Raw genomic sequence first — 26,723 nt, forward strand, 5'->3', positions numbered from 1 at the left:
TTCTGATAACACTTCTGCATCTGTCTGTTCATCCTGGAGGATAGTGGACGGTAGAAACACGTCACTATCCTTTTCCCCTTTACACATGGAATTTCTATCCATAAGGATTCCACAATGTATTTTGTGTCCAGAGTTTTTAGTCTATTTGATTCAAGGCCCTCCACCAATTTGATCCATCCTAATCACTGCAATAAAATTTGTACCCTAGTATGACAGTGTCCCACTGGTTATCTTCTTTCCACCAGGTCTCAGAGATATCTATTATATCTATATTTTCATTTATGTAGAAGAAAGAGCAGAATCCATGGCCAGCAGAATATCCCCAAGTGCAGAAGGATTGGATTGTGGGGGACTCCCTGTATACAGGCACTAGTAGAAAGACCTTACAGTATCTGGAAAGTTTGGAGGGTGGGGCTAATATTTCCTCAGTGCTCAGCAATGCCCGATATTGGAAATGCCTCTGTTTTGTTTTTGCAGCTAGGAGCGCATTACCATCAAACTTGCCTACCTGACGCTTATCTCACGCTGCAGCAACAACATGGAAAGACACAATGCAGTCAGAATTAAGCACTGTCAACAGCATTTGCACTAAAAACAAGACAGGATGAGAAATGACACTTTCAATATACATTAAACTAGGTAGATCCCCAGGGTAAGGATAACATCCCCTTTTATTGTATAGTTATGGAGAGGCTGTAATTGCACTCCTCGCACAGAGAAAGACATGTATCCTTGAAATGGTTCTTAGCACATGTTACAAATGAAGGCTATAAATTTTTTATTTTTATTACATTTGTACCCTGTGTTTTCCCACTCATGGCAGGCTCTATGCGGCAGGCAATGGAGGGTTAAGTGACTTGCCCAGAGTCACAAGGAGCTGCCTGTGCCGGGAATTGAACTCAGTTCCTCAGTTCCCCAGGACCAAAGTCCACCACCCTAACCACTAGGCCACTCCTCCTCCCCCATGTTTGGCTGTTAAAGAGATAATAGCTTGCCAGAACTCATATAAAGGTACAATTAGTAGAAGGAATTTAAAGGTGCCGAGACAGGGGTGGAAGAGAGCAGATGCTTCTCTTCTGATGGAAAAGGTCAAGCATCCATCCTGAAAGGGCAGTGGTGGTACCTCAGCATCAGTGCTGCTCTCCCTCTCCATGGCCTCTATAGGACATCAGCTCTTCTGTGCTCAATAACCAAACCAAAAAGATTTTTCCTTATCTTTCGCTCAAATACAGACTATTCTTCTCACTCCTGCCCAAAGTATTTTAAAAATATGTCCTGTATTAGGAAAATCATTGTACGCTTCCATGTAGAATTTACCATGTACCATATTACAAAATAGCTTCATAGTTTTATTTTGTGCCTAACTGGAAATTCCTTCTTGCTCCTTTCATTTTCTAACTAAAATCAGAACATTTGCCAACTGAAGCTACAGAGCCATCAGCTTCACTTGTAGCTGCCCAAGTTTCTGGCACAAAATTACCTACACACATCTCATTAAGCATATGTGGTGCTCTGGCTGAGGAGGGCAAGTATAGAAGATGAGTTCAGTGAGCCTGTTGAATGATAAAACTCCCTCTTGCTAGGGGACACTTCCCAGATTGATAAGACTGGGATGAGGAGACATTGCAGGACCAGTAATGAAGTGTACGAGAAGGGGGACAACCTGCTACAGAATCTACAAGTACTGCACATAATATGAAAACCACTTTGGTTGTACCAAATAAATGAGGTATATCAAATGCATTACCCATACAACCTTCTTATGCAGCCCTTCCCATAAGTTTTCACTGTAAATATCTCAAAAAAAGATTTTGTGTACCACTCACCAAAGAAACAAACTCTGCTCTGTTCTGGGACAGAATGGTGTTACAAATATTTCCTTTGCAAATTCTGAATTTCAATGAAAAACGAATTAACTCCTCGTTTCACTGTGGCCTTCCTGTTACAGGCCATTATCTATAAACAGCAGATAAATTAAACACACAGCTTGGCTGTTACTCACAAGAATTGAGCAACTAGAAGTGGATTCAGTAAGACTTGGGAGGAAAATGGAAAACAGTATTACTGGATACTGGTATACTAGCTCCCTCAGCCTTCTGTGAGTGAAGTCTTTTCTGGTACATTCATGTTTACGTACCTCTTCAAGCTGGCTGTGAACATGCTGTACAATCAGATCAATGGCCACTGTATTCCCGCTGCCTGTATCACAGCCACACAGAGGGGAGAGAAGGAAGAGTACCTAAGTAAGTGGTTCAATGGACATAAATTCTCTAAAAGTAACTTCTTTCAAGGACAATGTTATCTTACTGCAGACCAAGCATTTTAGCAACTGCAGGTTTGAAAGCCTTTACTACATTCCTTGTATGTGTCTTTTACACTGGTTATTGATATTGCAATGGATATTAGATGTGAAAAATGGAAAACCTTTTACTGTTCCTTATTATTAATCAAGGGAACAGAGATTAAGTTAAGTCAAAATGTTTCAGGAAATTATATTCAGCTGATAAAACTACTTTCACATGCATAAAACAGTCCTGAAATAAAGCCACTGTGATTTTATTGAACGAACCACTTTTCCCTATAAAGCTTGCTCCATCAAGAAGCAGAAATAGTGAAGATACTTACCTGTAGCAGGTATTCTTCAAGGACAGCAGGCGATCCGCGCCGGCCTGGAAACCGGCATTTTGCATAGCAAAAAGTTTGCTAGAGCCGTCTGAGTGCGCCGAACTGCGCATGCGCCGAGCATCTTCCTGCCCACCGCACAGCCACGCTCCTCAGTTCAGTGAAGAAAAAAAAAAAACTAAGGAGGGCGGGAAGATGCTCAATGAATACACAGTCCGACCCGTGGTGCGCTCAGAAGGCTCTAGCAAACTTTTTGCTATGCAAAATGACGGTTACCGGGCAAGCGCGGATCGCCGACCCACATGTGAGTATAATACAGCCTGCTTGTCCTCTGAGAATAGATTTTATCTAAATTTTCTTTCCATTAGTCCTTCCCACTCTTCCAGAAACCTGCGGGATAGTTGTGTCCATCATCTAGCAGGTGGAGATACAGAACTGAAAACTGAGCCAAGACATCTCTTGGCATTCAGTCCAGCTTCTCAGTATTTACGTGATAGCAGTAAGAAGAAACTCAGAATAAAATACAACCTTAAACAACTCGTTAACCTAACACTAACTAAACCTCTCTCATCTCTGGACAACTTGTAGAAAACAAGAGCTATGCAGGAAGTACCATGCAAGGTGACAGTCATTTGACCCATTACTTTGCAACGACTAAACATATCAGAAACCTTGGGTGAGTCTCTGGAATAGCGGGAAGGCCTAATAAAGACCTAATTTCTCTTTCCATTACGTAGCTTCCCACTGTTCAAGAAACCGTGGGATGTTTAAAAGCAATCCCTAGAGACAAAAGCACTAAAACTGGCTTCCGAGTGCGCCACAACATCCACCATACACTACACAGAAGCTCCACAGATTTTGGTTGAGATAAAATGCTGATACCTCTTTTGGAAGAAAAGAAGGAACCATGCACAGGGAGACCCCAGCCTCTGAAAAGCGGAGAAAGGGATCCCAACATATGAGAACCTAAAGCTCCGAAACCCTACCTGCCAATGCAACTGCCACTAATAATGCTGCCTTTAGCATAAGGTCTTTCAAGGAGGCCTTCTGGAGTGGCTCAAAAAGAGGCTTCTGAAGAGCTCAAAGGACTCTTAAGGTTCCACTCTTGACGTGGCTTAGGAAAGGGAGGCTGCAAGCGCCCACTCCCCACAAGAATCAAATGATATCCGGGTGAGCTGCAAGAGACATTTTCTGTAGTTGGCCCCTGAAACAGGCCAAAGCTGCAACCTGAACTTTTAGAGATCCAATGCTAATCTTTTCTGAAGACGTGCCTGGAGAAATGCTAGGATGTGAGCAGAGAAGAGATAAAGTCAACAGTCAGAACACCAGCCCTTGAATGTCCTCCACACCCTCACATACAGCATGGATGTAGAGCATTTCCAAGTCTGAAGCAAGATAGCACTGACCGAATCAGAAAGCGAATGCTACATACCTGTAGAAGGTATTCTCCGAGGACAGCAGGCTGATTGTTCTCACTGATGGGTGACGTCCACGGCAGCCCCTCCAATCGGAACACTTTCTAGCAAAGTCCTTTGCTAGTCCTCGCGCGCCGATGCGCATGCGCGGCCGTCTTCCCGCCCGAACCGGCTCGTGCCGGCCAGTCTCATATGTAGCAAGACAAAGAGAAGGGAAGACACAACTCCAAAGGGGAGGCGGGCGGGTTTGTGAGAACAATCAGCCTGCTGTCCTCGGAAAATACCTTCTACAGGTATGTAGCATTCGCTTTCTCCGAGGACAAGCAGGCTGCTTGTTCTCACTGATGGGGTATCCCTAGCCCCCAGGCTCACTCAAAACAACAACCATGGTCAACTGGGCCTCGCAATGGCGAGGACATAACTGAGATTGACCTAAAAAATTTCCCAAATAACTGAGAGTGCAGCCTGGAACAGAACAAACATGGGCCTAGGGGGGTGGAGTTGGATTCTAAACCCCGAACAGATTCTGAAGCACTGACTGCCCGAACCGACTGTCGCGTCGGGTATCCTGCTGCAGGCAGTAATGAGATGTGAATGTGTGGACAGATGACCACGTCGCAGCTTTGCAAATCTCTTCAATCGTGGCTGACTTCAAGTGGGCTACCGACGCTGCCATGGCTCTAACATTATGAGCCGTGACATGACCCTCAAGAGCCAGCCCAGCCTGGGCGTAAGTGAAGGAAATGCAATCTGCTAGCCAATTGGATATGGTGTGTTTTCCCACAGCCACTCCCCTCCTGTTGGGATCAAAAGAAACAAACAATTAGGCGGACTGTCTGTTGGGCTGTGTCCGCTCCAGATAGAAGGCCAATGCTCTCTTGCAGTCCAATGTGTGCAGCTGACGTTCAGCAGGGCAGGAATGAGGACGGGGAAAGAATGTTGGCAAGACAATTGACTGGTTCAGATGGAACTCCGACACAACCTTCGGCAAGAACTTAGGGTGAGTGCGGAGGACTACTCTGTTATGATGAAATTTGGTGTAAGGGGCCTGGGCTACCAGGGCCTGAAGCTCACTGACTCTACGAGCTGAAGTAACTGCCACCAAGAAAATGACCTTCCAGGTCAAGTACTTCAAATGGCAGGAATCCAGTGGCTCAAAAGGAGGTTTCATCAGCTGGGTGAGAACGACATTGAGATCCCATGACACTGTAGGAGGCTTGACAGGGGGCTTTGACAAAAGCAAACCTCTCATGAAGCGAACAACTAAAGGCTGTCCTGAGATCGGCTTACCTTCCACACGGTAATGGTATGCACTGATTGCACTAAGGTGAACCCTTACAGAGTTGGTCTTGAGACCGGACTCAGACAAGTGCAGAAGGTATTCAAGCAGGGTCTGTGTAGGACAAGAACGAGGATCTAGGGCCTTGCTGTCACACCAGACGGCAAACCTCCTCCATAGAAAGAAGTAACTCCTCTTAGTGGAATCTTTCCTGGAAGCAAGCAAGATGCGGGAGACACCCTCTGACAGACCCAAAGAGGCAAAGTCTACGCTCTCAACATCCAGGCTGTGAGAGCCAGGGACCGGAGGTTGGGATGCAGAAGCGCCCCTTCGTCCTGTGTGATGAGGGTCGGAAAACACTCCAATCTCCACGGTTCTTCGGAGGACAACTCCAGAAGAAGAGGGAACCAGATCTGACGCGGCCAAAAAGGAGCAATCAGAATCATGGTGCCTCGGTCTTGCTTGAGTTTCAACAAAGTCTTCCCCACCAGAGGTATGTGAGGAAAAGCATACAGCAGATCCTCCCCCCAGTCCAGGAGGAAGGCATCCGATGCCAGTCTGCCGTGGGCCTGAAGCCTGGAACAGAACTGAGGGACTTTGTGGTTGGCTCGAGATGCGAAGAGATCTACCAAGGGAGTGCCCCACACCTGGAAGATCTGTCGCACTACACGGGAATTGAGCGACCACTCGTGAGGTTGCATAATCCTGCTCAACCTGTCGGCCAGACTGTTGTTTACGCCTGCCAGATATGTGGCTTGGAGCACCATGCCGTGACGGCGAGCCCAAAGCCACATGCTGACGGCTTCCTGACACAGGGGGCGAGATCCGGTGCCCCCCTGCTTGTTGACGTAGTACATGGCAACCTGGTTGTCTGTCTGAATTTGGATAATTTGGTGGGACAGCCGATCTCTGAAAGCCTTCAGAGCGTTCCAGATCGCTCGTAACTCCAGAAGATTGATCTGCAGATCGCGTTCCTGGAGGGACCAGCTTCCTTGGGTGTGAAGCCCATCGACATGAGCTCCCCATCCCAGGAGAGACGCATCCGTGGTCAGCACTTTTTGTGGCTGAGGAATTTGGAAAGGACGTCCCAGAGTCAAATTGGACCAAATTGTCCACCAATACAGGGATTCGAGAAAACTCGTGGACAGGTGGATCACGTCCTCTAGATCCCCAGCAGCCTGAAACCACTGGGAAGCTAGGGTCCATTGAGCAGATCTCATGTGAAGGCGGGCCATGGGAGTCACATGAACTGTGGAGGCCATGTGGCCCAGCAATCTCAACATCTGCCAAGCTGTGATCTGCTGGGACGCTCGCACCCGCGAGACGAGGGACAACAAGTTGTTGGCTCTCGCCTCTGGGAAATAGGCGCGAGCCGTCCGAGAATCCAGCAGAGCTCCTATGAATTCGAGTTTCTGCACTGGAAGAAGATGGGACTTTGGGTAATTTATCACAAACCCCAGTAGCTCCAGGAGGCGAATAGTCATCTGCATGGACTGCAGGGCTCCTGCCTCGGATGTGTTCTTCACCAGCCAATCGTCGAGATACGGGAACACGTGTACCCCCAATCTGCGAAGTGCCGCTGCTACTACAGCCAAGCACTTGGTGAACACTCTGGGCGCAGAGGCGAGCCCAAAGGGTAGCACACAGTACTGGAAGTGACGTGTGCCCAGCCGAAATCGCAGATACTGTCTGTCAGCTGGCAGTATCGGGATGTGCGTGTAGGCATCCTTCAAGTCCAGAGAGCATAGCCAATCGTTTTCCTGAATCATGGGGAGAAGGGTGCCCAGGGAAAGCATCCTGAACTTTTCTTTGACCAGATATTTGTTCAGGGCCCTTAGGTCTAGGATGGGACGCATCCCCCCTGTTTTCTTTTCCACAAGGAAGTACCTGGAATAGAATCCCAGCCCTTCTTGCCCGGATGGCACGGGCTCCACCGCATTGGCGCTGAGAAGGGCGGAGAGTTCCTCTGCAAGTACCTGCTTGTGCTGGAAGCTGTAAGACTGAGCTCCCGGAGGACAATTTGGAGGTTTTGAGGCCAAATTGAGAGTGTATCCTTGCCGGACTATTTGGAGAACCCACTGATCGGAGGTTATGAGAGGCCACCTTTGGTGAAAAGCTTTCAACCTCCCTCCGACTGGCAGGTTGCCCGGCACTGACACTTGGATGTCGGCTATGCTCTGCTGGAGCCAGTCAAAAGCTCGCCCCTTGCTTTTGCTGGGGAGCCGAGGGGCCTTGCTGAGTCGCACGCTGCTGACGAGAGCGAGCGCGCTGGGGCTTAGCCTGGGCTGCAGGCTGTCGAGAAGGAGGATTGTACCTACGCTTGCCAGAAAAGTAGGGAACAGTCTTCCTTCCCCCGAAAAATCTTCTACCTGTAGAGGTAGAGGCTGAAGGCTGCCGGCGGGAGAACTTGTCGAATGCAGTGTCCCGCTGGTGGAGCTGCTCTACCACCTGTTCGACTTTTTCTCCAAAAATGTTATCCGCACGGCAAGGCGAATCCGCAATCCGCTGCTGGATTCTATTCTCCAGGTCGGAGGCACGCAGCCATGAGAGTCTGCGCATCACCACACCTTGAGCAGCGGCCCTGGACGCAACATCAAAGGTGTCATACACCCCTCTGGGCAGGAATTTTCTGCACGCCTTCAGCTGCCTGACCACCTCCTGAAAAGGCCTGGCTTGCTCAGGGGGGAGCTTGTCCACCAAGCCCGCCAACTGCCGCACATTGTTCCGCATGTGTATGCTCGTGTAGAGCTGGTAGGACTGAATCTTGGCCATGAGCATAGAAGAATGGTAGGCCTTCCTCCCAAAGGAGTCCAAGGTTCTAGAGTCCTTGCCCGGGGGCGCCGAAGCATGTTCTCTAGAACTCTTGGCCTTCTTTAGGGCCAAATCCACAACTCCAGAGTCATGAGGCAACTGCGTGCGCATCAGCTCTGGGTCCCCATGGATCCGGTACTGGGACTCGATCTTCTTGGGAATGTGGGGATTAGTTAAAGGCTTGGTCCAGTTCGCCAGCAATGTCTTTTTGAGGACATGGTGCATGGGTACTGTGGACGCTTCCTTAGGTGGAGAAGGATAGTCCAGGAGCTCAAACATTTCAGCCCTGGGCTCGTCCTCCACAACCACCGGGAAGGGGATGGCCGTAGACATCTCCCGGACAAAGGAAGCGAAAGACAGGCTCTCAGGAGGAGAAAGCTGTCTTTCAGGAGAGGGAGTGGGATCGGAAGGAAGACCCTCAGACTCCTCGTCAGAGAAATATCTGATGTCTCCTTCGTCTTCCCACGAGGCCTCACCACCGGTGTCAGACACAAGTTCACGGACCTGTGTCTGCAACCGTGCCTGACTCGACTCCGTGGCTCTCGTGCAGAGCGGCTGTAGAAAAAGACATGGAAGCCGATGCAGGAGTCGATGTCAGAACCTGTTCCGGCCGTGGAGGCTGTTCCGGGCTGTCCAAAGGGGAGCGCATCGACACCTCTTGAACAGAGGGCGAGCGGTCCTCTCGGTGCCGATGCTTACTGGGTGCCGACTCCCTCGGCGACCCAGAGCTCTCGGTGCCGACACGGGAAGGGGACCGGTGACGATGCTTCTTCGATTTTTTGGAGCGAAGCACGTCACCGGAGCTTCCCAGCACCGACGAGGAGGACGTAGAATCCAGCCGTCTCTTCCTCGGGGCCGAGGCCGAAGACGGTCGGTCTCGGGGGGGCTGTACCGCAGGAGCCCTCAGGGTAGGGGAAGACCCACCCGAAGGCTCACCGCCACCAACAGGGGAATGGACAGCCCTCACCTGCACTCCAGACGAAGCACCACCGTCCGATGCCACCGACACCGACGCAGCCTTCCGATGTCGCCCCGATGCACTCGATGCAATCGGGGGCGAGGATGAAAGTCCAGGCGCCGACGACGTCGAGGCAGTCGATACTCCCGATGCCGACGAAGAGCCCGAGAACAAAATGTTCCACTGGGCTAACCTCGCTACCTGAGTCCGCTTTTGTAAAAGGGAACACAGACTACAGGCCTGAGGGCGGGGCCCAGCCCCCAGACACTGAAGACACGACGCGTGCCTGTCAGTGAGCGAGATTACCCGGGCGCACTGGGTGCACTTCTTGAAGCCGCTGGAAGACTTCGATGTCATGGGCGGAAAAATGACGCCGGCGAGATCAAAACTCGAAATGGCGAAAATGGCACCACAAAAATAGAGAGAAGAAAAACTTCGACCGAGGCCTAAATAGGGCCTACCCCGACGACGAAAGAAAACTTACCGGGGCAAAAAACTCGAAGTATGGGAAGGGAGAAAACCAAGAGGCCTCCTCCCGACACCTTTTTTTTTTTTTAAAGAACAAAGTCGATGAACGATGCGCGAGGTCAACTTTTTGGGGCGCGAACGGCGAAACACGACCGTACCGAGCGCGGACAAAAGAAGACTGGCCGGCACGAGCCGGTTCAGGCGGGAAGACGGCCGCGCATGCGCGGTGCGCATCGGCGCGCGAGGACTAGCAAAGGACTTTGCTAGAAAGTGTTCCAATTGGAGGGGCTGCCGTGGACGTCACCCATCAGTGAGAACAAGCAGCCTGCTTGTCCTCGGAGAATAATCATTTTGTCTCAACCAAGCTATTTCAATGGCCAAGCTGTTGGACCAAGGGGGCACAGATCCCTCATGAGTACTGGACCTTGAATCAGTAGGCCATGTACCTGCAGAAGACAGATAGGATCCCCATCCAGCAGCTGAATCAGGTCCACATACCATGGCCTCTGCAGCCAATATGGGGCTATGAGAATTATTCAACCTCCATGCAATGCGATCCTTTTCAACATGTGACCTACATCATGGGCCAAGGAGGAAAGACATACAGTAGATGCGTCTCCGATCAGGGCTGAGTAGGGCATCGATACCCATCTAGCCTGGTTCTTTCCAATGGCTGAAGAACTTGGGCATTTTGGCATTCCTTTTCATTGCCATCAAGTCCAGAAGCAGAGAACTCCATCAGTCCAGTATCAGTTGAAAACCATGGCTAGATAGCTCCCCTTCTCCAGGGTCCATGGACTGCCTGCTGAGAAAGTCCACCTCCACATTCAAGGACCCAGCGATGTGAGCTGCCGACAAGCAGAGAAGATTTTTCTCCATACAATTCATGAAGAAGATCGTCTCCGGACAGCTGCAGGTCCCACCTTGCTTGTTGATATAAGCCACTGGTCGGCCATCACATTGTTGGAGAAAACTTGGACCAGGGTCCTCGCCAGAAAGGGAACAAAGTCGTGTAAGGCATTTTTTCAATGCCCTGATCTCCATGCAATTTATCGACCACTGAGACTCCTGTTCCATCCAGGTGCCCTGTGCCAGATGGAACTTGTAATGAGCTCCCTAACCTGACTTGCTGGCTTCCATTGTCACCACCTCCCACTATGTTATCAGAAAGGAAGCTCCAACTGTCAAATTGCTGGGTAACAACCATCACTGCATACTCCATTTGGCAACCAGTGTCCAAGGAAGATGAAGGTTGTACTTCCATGACACCGGAGACCAGCAGCTGAGAAGATACTCCTGTAATGGCCGCACATGAGCCCTTGCCCATAGCACCACTTCCATCTCACTGACTTAGTCCCAGACCCTAGACCTGCCTTGACTAAGGAGAAGACGAATCTGTTGAACCAGCTTGAACCTCCTGCATTCCTTGAGGAATAACATCTCCCTTGCTTTGTTGAATAGAATGCCCAGATACTCCAGCATCTGCAACAGAGTTAGTCTGCTCGTTTAGAAACTGATCACCTAACCCACCAGCTGCAAAAGACAGACAACTTTGTCCATCGCCACCATGATGTCCAAATAGGATGGCATATGAATGAGCCAGTCATCGAAATATGGGTGAACACTGATTTCCTGGCTGTGAAAGAAGTGTGCCACCACCACTATAGTAACATAGAGGCATATTTTCAAAGCACTTAGCCTTCCAAAGTTCCATAGGTTTCTATGGAACTTTGGAAGGCTAAGTGCTTTGAAAATATGCCTCATAGTAACATAGTAGATGACGGCAGAAAAAGACCTGCATGGTCCATCTAGTCTGCCCAAGATAAACTCATATCTTGAATTTGTACCTGTCTTTCAGGGCACAGACCGTATAAGTCTGTCCAGCAGTATTTCCCGCCTCCCAACCACCAGTCCTGTCTCCCATCACCGGCTCTGGTACAGACCGTATAAGTCTGCCCTCCCCTATCCTAGCCTCCCAACCACCAACCCCTCTTCCCTCCACCTGCTCCGCCACCCAATTTCAGCTAAGCTTCTGAGGATCCATTCCTGCTGCACAGGATTCCTTTATGCATATCCCACGCATGTTTGAATTCCGTTACCGTTTTCATCTCCACCACCTCCCGCGGGAGGGCATTCCAAGCATCCACCACCCTCTCCGTGAACTATAACCTTGGTAAACGTTCTTGGTGCTGTGGCAAGACTTAAGGGCAAAGCCTTGAACTGGAAGTGACAGTCCAGCTCCGCAAAATCTAGAAACTTCTGATGCAGCGGTCATATGGGTATATACAAGTATGCCTTCTAGAGATCGAGGACGGTGAGAAATTCTCCAGCTTGAAATGAAGCAATGACTGCTCTTAGTGTTTCCATATGTTCCTGTTCAGCCTGAGGAACTAGAATAAAAGCCAGCAAGGAATCTACAGTAGTCTGAACCTTGACCACCTTGGTTCCCTTTCAACAAGGAGACTTCAAGAAGAGAGGAGTGACTGGATGAATGCCAACTTGTAACCTTCTATAAGAATATCCAGAACCTACTGGTCCGACCTGATTTTGGCCCACACCTTCTGAAAATCCTGAAGACGTCCTCCCACCAAAAGAAGAGTGAACCAGCCTAGCTTCATTGCAAAGCTCGGAAGTCATTGGGTGCTCTAGCTGACTGATAGAAGATATTGTGTACTCTAGCTGACTTAGAGGAGGACTTCCTTTCCAGACGAAAAGAGGACTGACATGCCTGAAAGTGGGACTTCTGACCACATTGCTGATGACAAGGCAAATATCATCTGCTGTCTTGAAATCAAGATCAAGAGCTCCCTGAAGATAGATGACCAGAGTCTTTCAGCTTACCTTCCAGCAACCTCTGTGGCTTAGTTTTCACTAAGTTACTGAGACCTTCTCCAAATAGACACTTGCCCCGAAAGGGAAATTTAATTAGACCTGCCCAATGTCGCAATCAGAGTTGCTAATGTGCTGTGACAGACAAAGACATACTTTGAGCTGTAATATGTCATAAACAGCATCCACCAAGTAGACCAACCCTGCTTACAGCTGGGTGCTATGGCGCCCGTCTTGTGTTGCAGACTGCTGATGCCACTTCAGGCATGCTCTAGCCACAATGATTAGCACACTGTCGCTTGAAGGCCCAAAAAGGCCACTTCAAAAGCCTGTTTCAGTGAGCCTTCTAGCTTCCTATCCTGAAGGTAATTTAGGACAGCATTTCCCAAGATGGTCCTGGAGTACCCCCTTGCCAGTCAGGTTTTCAAGACCAACTTGGGAAACGCTGATTTAGGGTAACGTCCCCTTCTTAGTCACCACCGTAACAAGGGAGTCCACTTTGGGAAGTAGCAAATTTTTCTTTCTCCTCTGGAACCACGGGTAGAGGCGAGCTATGGCTCTTCCCACTCTCAGCCCCACATCTGGTGAGACCCATCTTGAATGTCTGGATGCATCAGGAAGGCCTTAGAAGGCCCTTTAAGCCCAGTCATGATCGACAAAGCAGAAGGCTCCTCAATGGAAAACACTGTCAATGCCTCAAAAATAAGAGATTACGGACCTTCTCTTTATGAAACCTCCTCAATACTTTCAGGTCATCTCCTTCCTCTAATAGCTCCTTCAATGATGGCTCCTCTGAACAGACTGAGGCCACATCAGATAAGGAAGGAGAAACAGAGATAGACCTCCAGGAGAGGGCAGATGAGGCTAAATAAACAAGATCTCATAGGATACGGAGGGGCAGCAGGGCGAGAAACTGAAGCACCTTGCAGCAACTCTGACTGCCCCTGCTTCAGTAAATAGGGTTGGTGTAAGAGCAATATAAATTCCAGAGAAAACAAAGATTCTGATGCAGCTGAATGCTCTTTTGGACCCTGTAGTTGTAAAACGGCAGCTGTGTTCTGCGCATGATCAGACAGAAGTTAGTCCTTACTGCCAGTCGGCCCCCCAAAAATGGCGTCTTTTCCCGCACTCTCCTGATTGAAACTGTGCACCGGCCCTGCCAGAGAGACTCGTCCATGGCGTATTCGGATGCTGCGCCAAGTGCGAAGATGTTCTACTGCCAATCATTTCCTCCCATGTCCTACTGGATTCCCAGCTTGTAAGAAATGAAACGCCCCGATGCTGGCTGGTGGGTCCCACAACGGGAAAACCGCTTAACTGTCTCTACAGAAGTCACCACTCACCCCAATTGGCACAAAGGCAGCACAACGCAGTCCCAAGCATTGAGTCAGGATCCCTCCCCTGCACCAAGCAGAACTTGCAGCCTTTCAAGAGATTCCAAATCAAATTTAGTTGGACTTACCACGGTCAACTGCTCTCCCACAAGTCTTACCCTAGATGAGAAAGAATCAGGACTGATACTCTGTCCCATGCTCTCCAGTAAACCTCTTTCCTCCTATTTTTTTTTTAGGTTGTTGTGCTGGAAAAAGAAAGCTCCACAAGGAACAGGGGAGAAGTACATAAGTATTGCCAAACTGGGACAGACCAAAGGTCCATCAAACCCAGCATCCTGTTTCCAACAGTGGCCAATCCAGGTCACAAAGACCTGGCAAGATCCCACAAAAGTACAAAACATTTTATACTGCTTATCCCACAAATAGTGGATTTTCCCTAAGTCCAATTTAATAATGGTCTATGGACTTCTCCTTTAGGAAGCCATCCAAACCTTTTTTAAACTTTGCTAAGCTAACTGCCTTTACCACATTCTCTGCCAATGAATTCCAGAGTATAATTACACGTCAAGTGAAGAAAAGTTTTCTCCGATTCGTTTTAAATTTACTACATTGTAGCTTCATCGCATGCCCCCTAGTCCTAGTATTTTTGGAAAGCGTAAATAGACGCTTCATGTCTACCTGTTCAACTCCACTCATTATTTTATCTATTCTCTCTCTATCCTATCTCCCCTCAGCCGTCTTTTCTCCAAGCTGAAAAGCCCCAGCCGTTTTAGCCTTTCATCATAGGGAAGTTGTCCAATCCCCTTTATCATTTTCGTCACCCTTCTCTGCACCTTTTCTAATTCCACTATATCTTTTTTGAGATGCGGCGACCAGAATTGAACACAATATTCATGGTGCGGTCGCACCATGGAGCGATACAAAGGCATTATAACATCCTCATTTTTGTTTTCCATTCCTTTCCTAATAATACCCAACATTCTATTTGCTTTCTTAGCCGCAGCAGCACACTGAGAAGGTTTCAACGTATCATCGACGACACCTACATCCCTTTCTTGGTCGGTGACTCCTAACGTGGAACCTTGCATGACGTAGCTATAATTCAGATTCCTCTTTCCCATGTGCATCACTTTGCACTTGCTCACATTAAACGTCATCTGCCATTTAGATGCCCAGTCTCCCAGTCTCATAAGGTCCTCTTGTAATATTTCACAATCCTCCCGCGATGTAACGACTTTGAATAACTTTGTGTCATCAGCAAATTTAATTACCTCACTAGTTACTCCCATCTCTAGGTCATTTATAAATATGTTAAAAAGCAGCGGTCCCAGCACAGACCCCTGGGGAACCCCACTAACTACCCTTCTCCATTGAGAATACTGACCATTTAATCCTACACTCTGTTTTCTATCTTTAAAGTAAAGGGAGGAAAGAAGTAAACTCACTGGGCACCACAGACAGGGATCTGTAGACCTCCAGACATGACACTAAACTCAAACCACCCACAAAGCTCAACTAGGAACCAACTGGACCAGGGACAAATCACTCAGAACTAGATGCTGAAAAGCGTGTCCATCCACCTGTTGGAGATAGAAAATACTTACAAACTGGACTGAATTGCCAAGAGAGATATGGCTCAGCTCAGTTTTCAATTCTCTATCTCCACCTGCTGCTTGATGAACTCAATTATCCCACAGGTTCTGGATTACTGGGAAGCTATGTAATGGAACAGTTATTAACACTGTGCTATGACATCAGCTAATCTACTGATGAGGTTATGCAGTTCAGAGGTCCTTTTCAGCAGATCTATGCACATGTGCACTGAGGATCTCATGCCTTACCTCTGGGGACAACGATATCGGCCAGTCGCATCGTTGGCTGTATGTACTGATCAAAGGCTGGCTTCACAAATTTGTTGTACTGCTTAATGACACCCTCGATTTCCCTGCCACGTTCACCAATATCCCTCCGCAGGCGTCTTACCAAGCGAATATCAGAGTCAGTATCCACAAATATCTTCAGATCCAATAGCTAAAAACACACACAAAGACTTAGCCTTATGGTCAGCCATGTACACACAAGAGAATTTCAGGGTCTCATCCCAGAGAGTGTCTCAGCCTGCTGTATATGCCAGATTTCACAATACATTCCTGCCTTTCATCCAGTGTGTGCACACTCAAACAGGTACTTCTCCATAATCCCTTGCCAACAAGTTTAACCCTCTTTATGAGGACATTAACATGTCAGCGTACAAGTTTTCAATCTTGGCCAAAAGAAAAAAAGAACCATCCTTAGTTCCTATATCTAGGACATTCTACAACTTCTACTGGTAGGATCTGTAAAAAAAAAAAAATTGTATTTATTGCATTTGATATACCACTCAAGCCTACACATAGGCATAGAGCGGTTCACACACAAATATCTGTACAGGTAATTTCTGTCCCAAATGGGTGGGCTCATAATCTAAGTATTATTTCTTATGATCTGTTCCTGTCTGTTAGCAAGGTCTCTCTTGTGGGTTCAACTATAATTGCTTTTGCATAAAATTGTCTAAATTATACTAGAATCACAGCTGTGTTCACAGCATTCAGCCACTAGGCACATAAAGATGGTGTGAAAGACCACGAGAAGCAAGTCAGAACTGTTCCTGCTACAAACACCAAAAAGTATTCCCAAAATGTAATAGAAAGCCCTAGTCACAAAGCCTGCCCTGGGCCTGCTGGGCAAATTTCCTATATCCCTCGATCCTAAACTCTGTTGGACTCTGCTTTCTCATGGGACGATGCTCAGAATTCTTGCTGTACGCCAACAGTGCAGAAATCATACCACTGGAACAATAAAGAAACTTAGCTCACCAATGCTCAAAGGAAATGATATTCAAAATTATATGCATGCTGTAAAAGCGAAAGTGGAGGGGGGGGGGGGGGGGGGTGGGAGAACATGCCTGGTGCATGCATAGAAGAGTTTTGCGGTAAGCTCATCTCTTATGCACATGCATCTGGCAAACCCAAAAGTGAAGCACACATGGGCATTTGTTTTCTGAGCCTTTAAATATAAACATTTGGGGGGTCACGTGATGCTCTGAACGGAGAAGACGTGATTCTGTGTTCTCTGAGGCCCCTGCTCGAATAAAACAACTACTTACCTGCAAAGCTGAAAGAAGACGCTTTTAAAACATCTCACCTGATAGAAGAAAGTACATGGAAAAATATCTGGGCACGCCAGTGACAAATATGGCAAGCAGAAATACAAAAAAAGAAAGACAAAACGAAAGCTGTGAGCACTGGAGGAGAAGGCCCGACGCAAAATGGCAGTGTGCAGTTCACAGAAGAACAACTGAGACAACTAACAGAGGCGGTGGGCATAGCGTTAATGCCGAAATTGGAGAAATTAAGTGAGCGTAGTGCGGAATTTGAAGCGCTGCTTACGGACACAGTCAGAAGAACAACGGAACTCGAGACGCGAGTATCTGCAGTAGAAGAGGAGATAGGCCCCGCCACGAGGAAAATGCGCGGGCTGGAAGACACAGTGCAAGCGCTAACAGCAAAACTTGACGAAATTGAAAATAGATCGCGGCGAGGAAATTTAAGACTAGTGGGATTGCCGGAATCTGTGAGTGATCGTGTACTTGCTTCTGTATTAGAAGCATGGCTGGCAGCGGAATTTGCACTATCGGACCACGCTGGGAAAATTTGTTTAGAAAGGGCACATCGAATTGGACGAATCCAAGATGGCCGGCGGACGCCCCGCACAGTAATCATCAAGGTACACAATTATGTACACAAAACTGAGATCCTGAGAGGATATCGTTTGAAGCGCAATGAAGTGCGTTATGATGGGCATCAAATTAGAATATTTCAAGACTACTCTGCTGCGCTACAGGAAAAGAGGAAAAAATTTACACCTATCTGTCAGAAATTATATGAACAACATGTCCCATTTATGTTATTATACCCAGCATTACTAAAGATCAAAATAGAAGGAACATGGCAGCAGTTTGGAAATCCTGCCGACGCACAGCAATGTGCACAAAAGATAATGGAGAACAGATCAAACATGGAGCAAGAAGAAGGGGGCGTCTGATACCTTTATGGAAACTAAAAACTGAAGGTTAGAAAGTTATGGTAAGATGTTGTTGAAATGTATAATGTAAAACTGAAGATAAAAATGTTAATGTGAGAGCAGGGGCCCGGAGACACTGAAAGCCCCCAGAGCCTATCCTTGTATGATGGGCGGAGTACAAGGGAAGACACAGGGAAGGGTAGAAGGGAAGGGTAGAGGGAGGGGGGTTAAGAACAGCGGAGAGGGGAGGGGAATGGAAAGCAGAGGAAAGTCTGAGATCCAGGATATAGGGAAAATATTTAAACAGGGGCAAGGAATGGGAGAACATGCCGCTAAAAATCATATGAGGGAATGCTTGGAGGGGATAGTAACCCGAAGGGGGAGGCTGGGCTCCCGGAGGGATGTTGAAATAGATTTAACTATAAAAATAGACATAAAACATGAATATGGGTAAGGGGACAAACCCCGTGATAAGAATAGCCTCCTGGAATGTAGGGGGAATCACATCCCCGATAAAAAGAGCAAAGATTTTAGATACTCTGAAGAGACAGGGAGTAGATATAGCTTGTATACAAGAGACACGCTTGCCAACAGGGGAACAAGATAAACTAAAAAGACATTGGGTAGGAGAAATCTTTGGCTCCCCTTCCAGAGGTAGAAGAGGTGGAGTAGTAATTTTGCTACATAAAAGTCTTGCGGCTAAAGCTAAACTGTTATTTGCAGACACAGAAGGCCACTATGTGGGGATAAGCCTGAATCTGCAAGGGAAGACACGTACATTGGTGGCGGTTTATGCCCCACAAACAGGGGAGAAAAAATTTTTTGGCCAAATAATGGCGGAGTGCCAGAGACATGGAAAAGACCCTATAATAATGGCGGGAGACATGAACCAAGTAATGGACATCCAGTTAGATAGGTCAAAAATAAGAGAAGGAAGAGTGACAGAAGAAACCACGTTGCTGGCAGGGTTCTGTGATTCGCTGGGCTTGGTGGACCCGTGGAGACTCTTTCATGAGGAGGAGCGTGATTACACGCACACGTCACGGGCCCACCGAACCCAATCGAGAATAGATTACATTTTGGTAACACAAGACATGATCCCCCAGATCCATAACACAGAAATCGGGGTAGAGGGAGTGTCAGACCATGCGCTAATATGGGTAGACTTGGAGATGCAGCCATATTACCAGGAGCGGAGGGGATGGCGCTTCCCGGCATACTTGTTTACCGAGCCTGAATTTAAATCCTTTTTAAAAGACAAGTGGGAGGATTTTGCAGTAAACAATATACAACATGAGGAAGAGCCTGGCCTATTTTGGTCGACGGCAAAGGCAGTGATTAGAGGGGACGTGATAGCCTACACTAGTTTCAGGAATAAGAAAATGGCGCAAAAAATTATAGTATTAGAAAGACGGGTTAGGTTCCTGAGAAGACAATATAGTAGGGATTCCCAACAGGGGTCATTTGAAAATCTAATGAGTGCAAGAACTGAGTTAAATAGTTTACTGCATGAACGAACTATGAGATCCACAATAATGAGGAAATATGCCCTAAAGCGATACGGAGATAGGCCTGGGGGAATGCTGGCACGCATGGTGAAAGGAGCCCGGAAAACACATTACATAACATAAATATAAACATTTCAGGTTTTTAAACGCAGGAAACAGGTGCCAATGTGTACTTTCGCTTTTGGGTTTGCTCTGACTCGCACACATTTGTCTCTCACTACCAGCGCTTAGGAGCTTGCATGGGCTTCCTTCTGCTTCCAAATTATATAAAAACTAGCAGATTTTTAAAAAATGAAGGAGAAATTAGGCCTTACCTGCTAATTTACTTTCCTTTAGTCCCTCTGGACCGGCCCAATGATTGACTGATGGGTTGTGCACACCTTCCAGCAGGTGGAGACTGAGACTTCTGACTCATTAGAGGTAGCCAATAAGAGCCCTTGCCAGGTAGAAGACTGCAGTATACAGTACCAAAGCAAAAGGAAAGAAAACTACATTCCATGCACCCGGGAACATCAGGTTAATCAAAGGTCTGCGTAAAAAGCAGAAGGTGCTGCACTGTCCCTAGGCCCCAAGGCATAGCCTGAAATGCCTGCAAACCTGGAACAAAAGGAACATGTCTTTTTTTTTTCTTAATCGCAAAAAAAAAAAAAGGCATAAATCGACAACGCAGCTCTCCTCAACAGAGTCAACAAGACTAAATACCACTATAGAAAACAAACTGCTGAATAGGAGGGATGTGGGCCAGTTCGGAAGGACTAAAGGAAAGTAAATTAGCAGGTAAGGCCTAATTTCTCCTTCCTTAGCATCCCTCCGGACCGGCCCAGTGATTGACTGATAGGAAGTAACAACGCAGTGACGTCAAGGGCGGGACCCCAGCAGCCCCGCTGTAAGTACCTGTGCCCCAAACGCGGTATCCTGTCGACCCTGCACATCCAACCGGTAATGCTTGGAAAAAGAATGCAACGAGGACCAAGTCGCTGCTCTGCATATCTCAAGAGGAGGTACCAAACACCGCTCGGCCCAAGACACAGTCTGACCTCTGGTAGAGTGAGCTTCAACTCCCGAGGGAACTGGCTTTCCTGTCAAAAGATAAGCAGAAGCAATCATCTTGAGCCAACGAGAGATGGTGGGCTTAGAAGCAGCCAGCCCCTTCCGGGCTTCCCCGATAAGGACAAACAAGCGATCCATCTTCCGAAAATCTTCTGTAAGCCTCAAATAGAACGTGAACGCCCTTCTAACATCTAGACACTTGAGACAGTGCTGCTCGTCCGAACCTGAGGAAGACTCCAGGACTGGCAAGATGACAGTGAAACATGAAAACGCGACAAGACCTTGGGAAGGAACCGGCCACAAAACTACCCGGTCCTTTGCGAACTCCAAGAACGGTGACCGACAAGAAAGGGCATGCAACTCCAAAACTCTCCTAGCTGAAGCAACAGCCACAAGGAAAACCACTTTGAGAGTCAAGTCTTTCAAAGTACAGGACAAGAGAGACTCAAAGGGAGGATGAGACAAAGCCGAAAGTACCAAACTGAGGTCCCAAAAAGGAAAAATACTCCGAAAGGGAGGCTGTACGAGACCTGCCCCCCCCCCCCCCGCAAAAAAATGCACCACATCCGGATGTGAGGCCAGGGACTTACCTTGAACCCGACCCCTAAATCAAGATAAAGCCGCAACCTGGACCTTAAGCAAGGACAGGCCTAAACCTTTGTTGAGTCTCGCTGCAAAAAATCCAAAATCTGTAATACGGAAGCATGAAACGGAGAAGAACCCTTGTCCTCACACCAATCCTCAGAAACTCTCCAAGTTCTGATATAATTTAGAGAAGTGGAACGATGTCTAGATCTGAGCACGGTGGAAATCACTCCTGCCAAATAACCTTAGTCAACCTCACCTGCTCAATAGCCAAGCCGTACGACAAAAATCAACTAGGGTCTGGATGAAGAACCGGTCCCTGCACCAATAACCCCGGGAGAACAGGGAACCGCAGAGGAGGACCAACCAACAGACTGTGAAGATTGGATTACCAAGGGCTTCGAGGCCAGTCTAGAGCTATCAAAATCACTCGACCTCTGTAAGATTCTATCTTCTGGATCAAGCAACCAGAGGCCAAGGAGGGAAGGCATAGAGACGACCCTCCAGCCATGGCTGAAGGAGAATATCGAGTTCCTGAACTTTGGGGTCTCTCCAGCGATTGAAGTACTTCAGAACCTTCGCGTTGGCCGCTGATGCAAAAGGATCCATGGCAGGAAGACCCCATTGACGCACGAGAATCTGGAATGCGTCCTCGCCTAGAGCCCACTCCCTGGGATCCAGGGTGGTGCGACTGAGAAAGTCCGCCTGCACATTTTCCACTCCTGCTACTTGAGCCGCCGAAAGCGCTAGCAGATGAATCTCCACCTTCCAGCAGTTCAGCAGCTTCCTGTTCTAACCAAAGACTTTTTGTTCCTCCTTGGCAATTGGCATAAGCCACCGCCTTCCAGGAGCGGACAAAAGGATTGAAGCGCCAAGCGGATTGCCCGCATCTCCAAGAGGTTGATGGAACTGGTCACCTCCTCCGGTGACCACAGACCTTGTGCATATTGGCTCAGACAATGGGCTCCCCAGCCCTTCCGACTGGCATCTGTGGTGACCATGGTCCACTGTGGAGCATCCAGCGGCATTCCCCTGGAGAGATGGGATGTCCAAAGCCACCAAAGTAGGGCACTATGCTCCCAAGCTGGGAGCGGTAGCTTTTTCCAAAGATAATCCCTCTGTGGAGACTATCTGGAGAGGAGGGATCTTTGAAGCGACCTCATGTGGGCCCTGGTCTAGGGCATCGTCTCTATCGTGGCTGCCATAGAACCTAGGACCTGGAGATAGTCATTCACTGATGGTCGAACTGACCATCAGAACTGACGGACCAGGGTCTGCAACTTGAGAATCTGGGCTTCCGTCAAACACACTCACCCCTTTAGAGTGTCAAAGCGCACCCCCAAGTAATCCAGGGATTGAGAGGGGTGCAGGCGACTCTTCTGGAAATTGACTATCCACCCAAGGGACTGGACTACTCTGTCCGTGACCTGCTGACTCTCCTGAAACGACTTGGCCCGGATGAGCCAATTGTCCCGATAAGGATGAACCAGAATGCCCTCCTTCCGGAGAGCTGCTGCCACAACAACCATCACCTTCGTAAAGGGAGCTGTCGCCAAACTGAACGGCAAAGCCCAAAACTGGAAATGCTGCCCAAGAATGACAAAGCGTAGGAAGAGTTGATGTAAGGGATGGATCAGGATCTGCAGATAGGCCTCTGTCAGATCTAGAGCCGTCAAACCTTGAGAGCCTGAATGACCGCCTTGAGATCCAGAATCGGCCAAAAAGAGCCCTCTTTCTTGGGAACGCTTTTTTTTTTTTAAACTACACCCAGCTAAATGCGGCTGCCTCTCCCAGAATCTCTTCCCTAGAAGAGTCTGAGCCGCTGAAAGACCCACAGTGTGAGCCTACAAAGAGAAGGGAGGACTGGGGTGGGGGGAGGGACCCGGCCGCCCGGGTGTAACACTCCCGAGGTATCTCAAGGACCTGCGGACCACTACCTCAACAAGGTTCCCAACCAGTAGGTGAACAGAAGGGAAGGAACATAAAGTGTAATTTTAATTTAATTTTTTTTACACACACACAAAAAGAGAAAAAAGGAGAAATTATGTCTTACCTGATAATTTTCTTTCCATTAGTCCCTCAGATCAATCCAGAGACTTGTGGGTTATGCCCCTCCTCTAGCAGGTTAGATAGAGAGAACTCAGAAGTTTCCCTTTAGAGGGCATGTGCAGCCACAGTAACTTCAGTATACACGATACCAAAGCAGTATGAAAAGCCCAAATCATGGTCTCCTGCCTCTGTAAAAGCAGCCTCAATCAGGAGAATCCTCCACGCTGCCACAGATATACTTAGAAAAAATTTTTTTTTAACTTGAAATCCACATTAACCAAGCAACCGTTCAACCCAAACCAGAACGTGAACAGAACTATCTGATTATACCAACTTTATCTGAAATCACGAAGACAAACCGCAGTAGCTAACATCCTGATCTTATCTGAAATTATGTAGGCAAGCAACAGGGAGGGCCTCTGGATTGATCTGAGGGACTAATGGAAAGAAAATGATCAGGTAAGACATAATTTCTCCTTCCATAGCGTCCCCAGATCAATCCAGAGACTTGTGGGATGTACCAAAGCACACTTCAATCAGGGTGGAACCGACCTACACCAGCCGCCAACACTGAAGCCCCGAAATTCGCTTCCCGACGCGCCGCTACATCAATCCGGTAATGCTTCGTGAATGTATGCAGAGACGACCAAGTCGCTGCCTTCGAAATGTCTTCCCACGGCACCAGTTGAGACTCTGCCAACGATGCCAACTGAGCTGTTGTGGAATGTGCCCTTATGTTCAGTGGAGAAGATTTTCCCATCAACAGATACGAGGAAGAAATGACCTCCTTCAGCCATTGAGCAATGGTCGCCTTCGATGCCATACTGCCCTTCTTACTGCCTGCAAACAGAACAAAGAGATGATCTGATTTCCTGAACGCATTAGTCGCTTCAAGATACTCCAAAAGGTTAAAGAAAACAAGATGGCGTTCAAGGAGAATGTTGGTCTCTGAGCTCCTGACTCCCGCTAAGCTCTAGGTCGACACTTCCCTACCCGACGGACATCATGGGTAAGAGGAAAGGGAAGACGGTGATGCTAACCTCCTCAGCTCCCGTAAGCTCTACTCCCCGGCAGCTGACGCTTGAGAGTTGTGGAGTACAGAGAATTGAGCCGCAGACACACACGAAGGCCAGTTCCGACGTTGGATCGCCGGACTGCAGTATCGAGGGGGCTTCGTTAAGCCCGCCTCTACTCACTGCTCCTCCACGACCCGGAAGCAGTTTGCTTGCAGCGGGACTCCAGCCTGTTGAGCTGCCCGAAGAGTCAAGCCGACAGGCTGTGAGAGGAGGGCCTTCTACAATGGCGACCCCAGTTATAACTACTACCTGGAAAGAAGGGGTAGAAAACCCTCTCTTCACCAGTGAATCGGGAGGTGCCTCCGGGGGTATTCGTGGACCTGTAAAACCTGCAGTGCTCACTCTCGAGAGCCAATGGGACGCCATCCAGGGCATGAACAACAACCTACTCCAGGTAACTGACGTTATGAAAGAGGACATAATTTCCCTTAAAACTTCCCAAATTCTTACCGCTTCCCAAGCACAGAAAAATGAAGAACAAATTGGGATAATGAATGGTGAAATTAAATCTCTCCATAATTTAACAACTATAATGCTCAAGGATAAGGAGATACTGGTTAAAAAAGTGGAATACCTAGACAACCAAGCAAGAAGGAATAACCTTAGACTTCTTAATTTTCCTAAAATACCTTTAATTCCTCCAGTCGACATGTTTAAGAGATATTTGGAAGAAGTCTTAAATATTCCTAAGGATGCTTTACCACCGGTTGCCAAGGCGCAGTATATTTTTGGAGTTAAATCTGTTTTACCAGAATCTCCACCTGACTTAAATATATCCGCTTTTTTGGAGAACTCTTTAGAGACGGTGACACAAAGATTGACTCTTATAGTTTCCTTTGCTTTCGAAGTGGATAGAAATAATATTTTTCGTTTGTATTTTAAGCATATGCAAGCCAAATTTATGGAGGACAAAATTCAAATTTATCCAGACCTCAACAGGGACACCCAGAAAAGATGTTGCAAGTTTCTAATCTTAAAGCCAAGGGTTATTGCCCTAGGCGGATTGTATATGCTGAAGTATCCCTGTAGATGCTTGGTTACACTTGAAAATGTTAGTTATGTTTTTCTAGACCCTCAAAAAATGGCTGTATTCATAAAAGCCAAGGAAGAGGGGAAGGTTCAACCCTGAATGACAACATAGGAAATGATACTGTTAGTGCCTTCTAGTGTGTGGATAACGCTCTCCACCTTGATTGATTGAATTTATTTCCTATCTTTTTTGCCGATATCTTGTTTTCCCAATTATGGTGGTCACTATATATATGACTTAATTTCCTTTTTTCATTGATATGATAATATTGTTTAATTTAATCTTAAACTTTGCATTTATAGTGATATGAATGTATTATTTTCAAAAGTTATAAAAAAAAAAAAAATACTCCAAAAGAGCCCTCCGAACATCCAGATACCGGAGAACTCAAAAATCCTCAGGATAATCTTCCCGCTTGAAAGATGGCAACACTACCTCTTGATTCACATAGAAACGAGAAACCACTTTAGGCAGAAAAGACGGCACTGTTCTAACTGAAACTCCCGCCTCCGAAAAACGAAGAAAGGGATCTCTGCACGAGAGTGCCAGAATTTCCGATATCAGCCTAGCGGACGCCATAGCCACAAGAAACACTGTTTTTAACGTTAAATCCTTCAAAGATGCCTTCTTCAGAGGCTCAAAGGGAGGGCGCTGCAGTGCTCGAAGTACCAAGTTGAAGTTCCACCCCGGCACCACCGGCACTCTCGGAGGCCTCAAACGCCCAACTCTGCGCAGAAAATGTACATCTGGATGGGAGGCCAGGGAATGCGTCCCCAACCGGCCCCTAAAACACACAACCGGCCCCTAAAACACACAACCGGCCCCAAAGCCGCAACCTGCACCTTCAACGTGTTAAGCGACAACTGCTTGTCCATGCCTTGTTGCAAAAACGACAAAATAGCTCCCAGAGAAGCCGATTGCGGAGAAATCCCAGCCGCCGAACACCAGGCTACAAAGGTTCTCCAAACTCTAGCATACGCAGTGGAAGTAGATCGCTTACACGCATGCAACATCATGGTAATCACCTCCTCCGGGTAACCTTTAGCTCTCAGACGCGACCTCTCAATAGCCAGGCCGTAAGCCGAAAGTGAGCGTGATCCTGCATGACTACCGGACCCTGCCACAGGAGTTCCAGCAGATGACCCAAATGGGTCGTCGATGAGGAGACGAATCATATCCGCATACCACGGACGCCGTGGCCAATCCGGGGCAACCAGAACCACTGGTCCTGGATGACGAGCTATCCTGCCCACCGTCCGACCGATCATCGGCCACAGAGGAAAGACGTAAAGAAGTTCCAACGGCCACTGCTGAAGCAGAGCGTCCAACCCTTCGGACCCGACCTCTCTAGTTCTGCTGAAAAACCGAGTCACTTTGGCGTTGGAAGGACGAACCATCAGATCCATCACAGGCGTGCCCCACCGATCCGAAATCTGCCGAAAGGCTGACGGGGACAGCTCCCACTCTCCGGCCTCCAAGTGGTTCCGGCTGAGAAAGTCGGCCTGCACATTCAAGACCCCTGCAATGTGCGCCGACAGTTGCGAAAGGTGGACCTCCGCCCAACGACACAGTACTGCCGCTTCTTTCGCCAGTGGAGCACTCCTCGTCCCCCCTTGACGATTGACATAAGCCACCGCCGTCGCAGTC

The 26,723-nt window shown here is 47.9% G+C and overlaps 1 protein-coding gene across 5 annotated transcripts in view; it reads right to left on the reverse strand.

Moving 5' to 3' along the window:
• The window catches only part of UCKL1 (uridine-cytidine kinase 1 like 1), an 88,831-nt gene that overhangs the window by 43,789 nt on the left and 18,319 nt on the right, over window positions 1–26,723 (reverse strand). For 4 of the 5 annotated variants that reach the window (XM_030212306.1, XM_030212304.1, XM_030212307.1 and 1 more), the window contains exons 6-7: window positions 15,558–15,747; window positions 2,138–2,199 (exon numbers count right to left, since the gene is read on the reverse strand). In XM_030212306.1, coding sequence (XP_030068166.1) covers window positions 2,138–2,199; window positions 15,558–15,747 — 252 coding nt within the window. Of the gene's footprint in view, window positions 1–508; window positions 526–2,137; window positions 2,200–15,557; window positions 15,748–26,723 lie in introns of all 5 variants that reach the window. The other variant, XM_030212305.1, reaches the window with a different exon arrangement.

Source organism: Microcaecilia unicolor, chromosome 8, assembly GCF_901765095.1.
Source record: "Microcaecilia unicolor chromosome 8, aMicUni1.1, whole genome shotgun sequence".
NCBI lineage: Eukaryota > Metazoa > Chordata > Amphibia > Gymnophiona > Siphonopidae > Microcaecilia > Microcaecilia unicolor.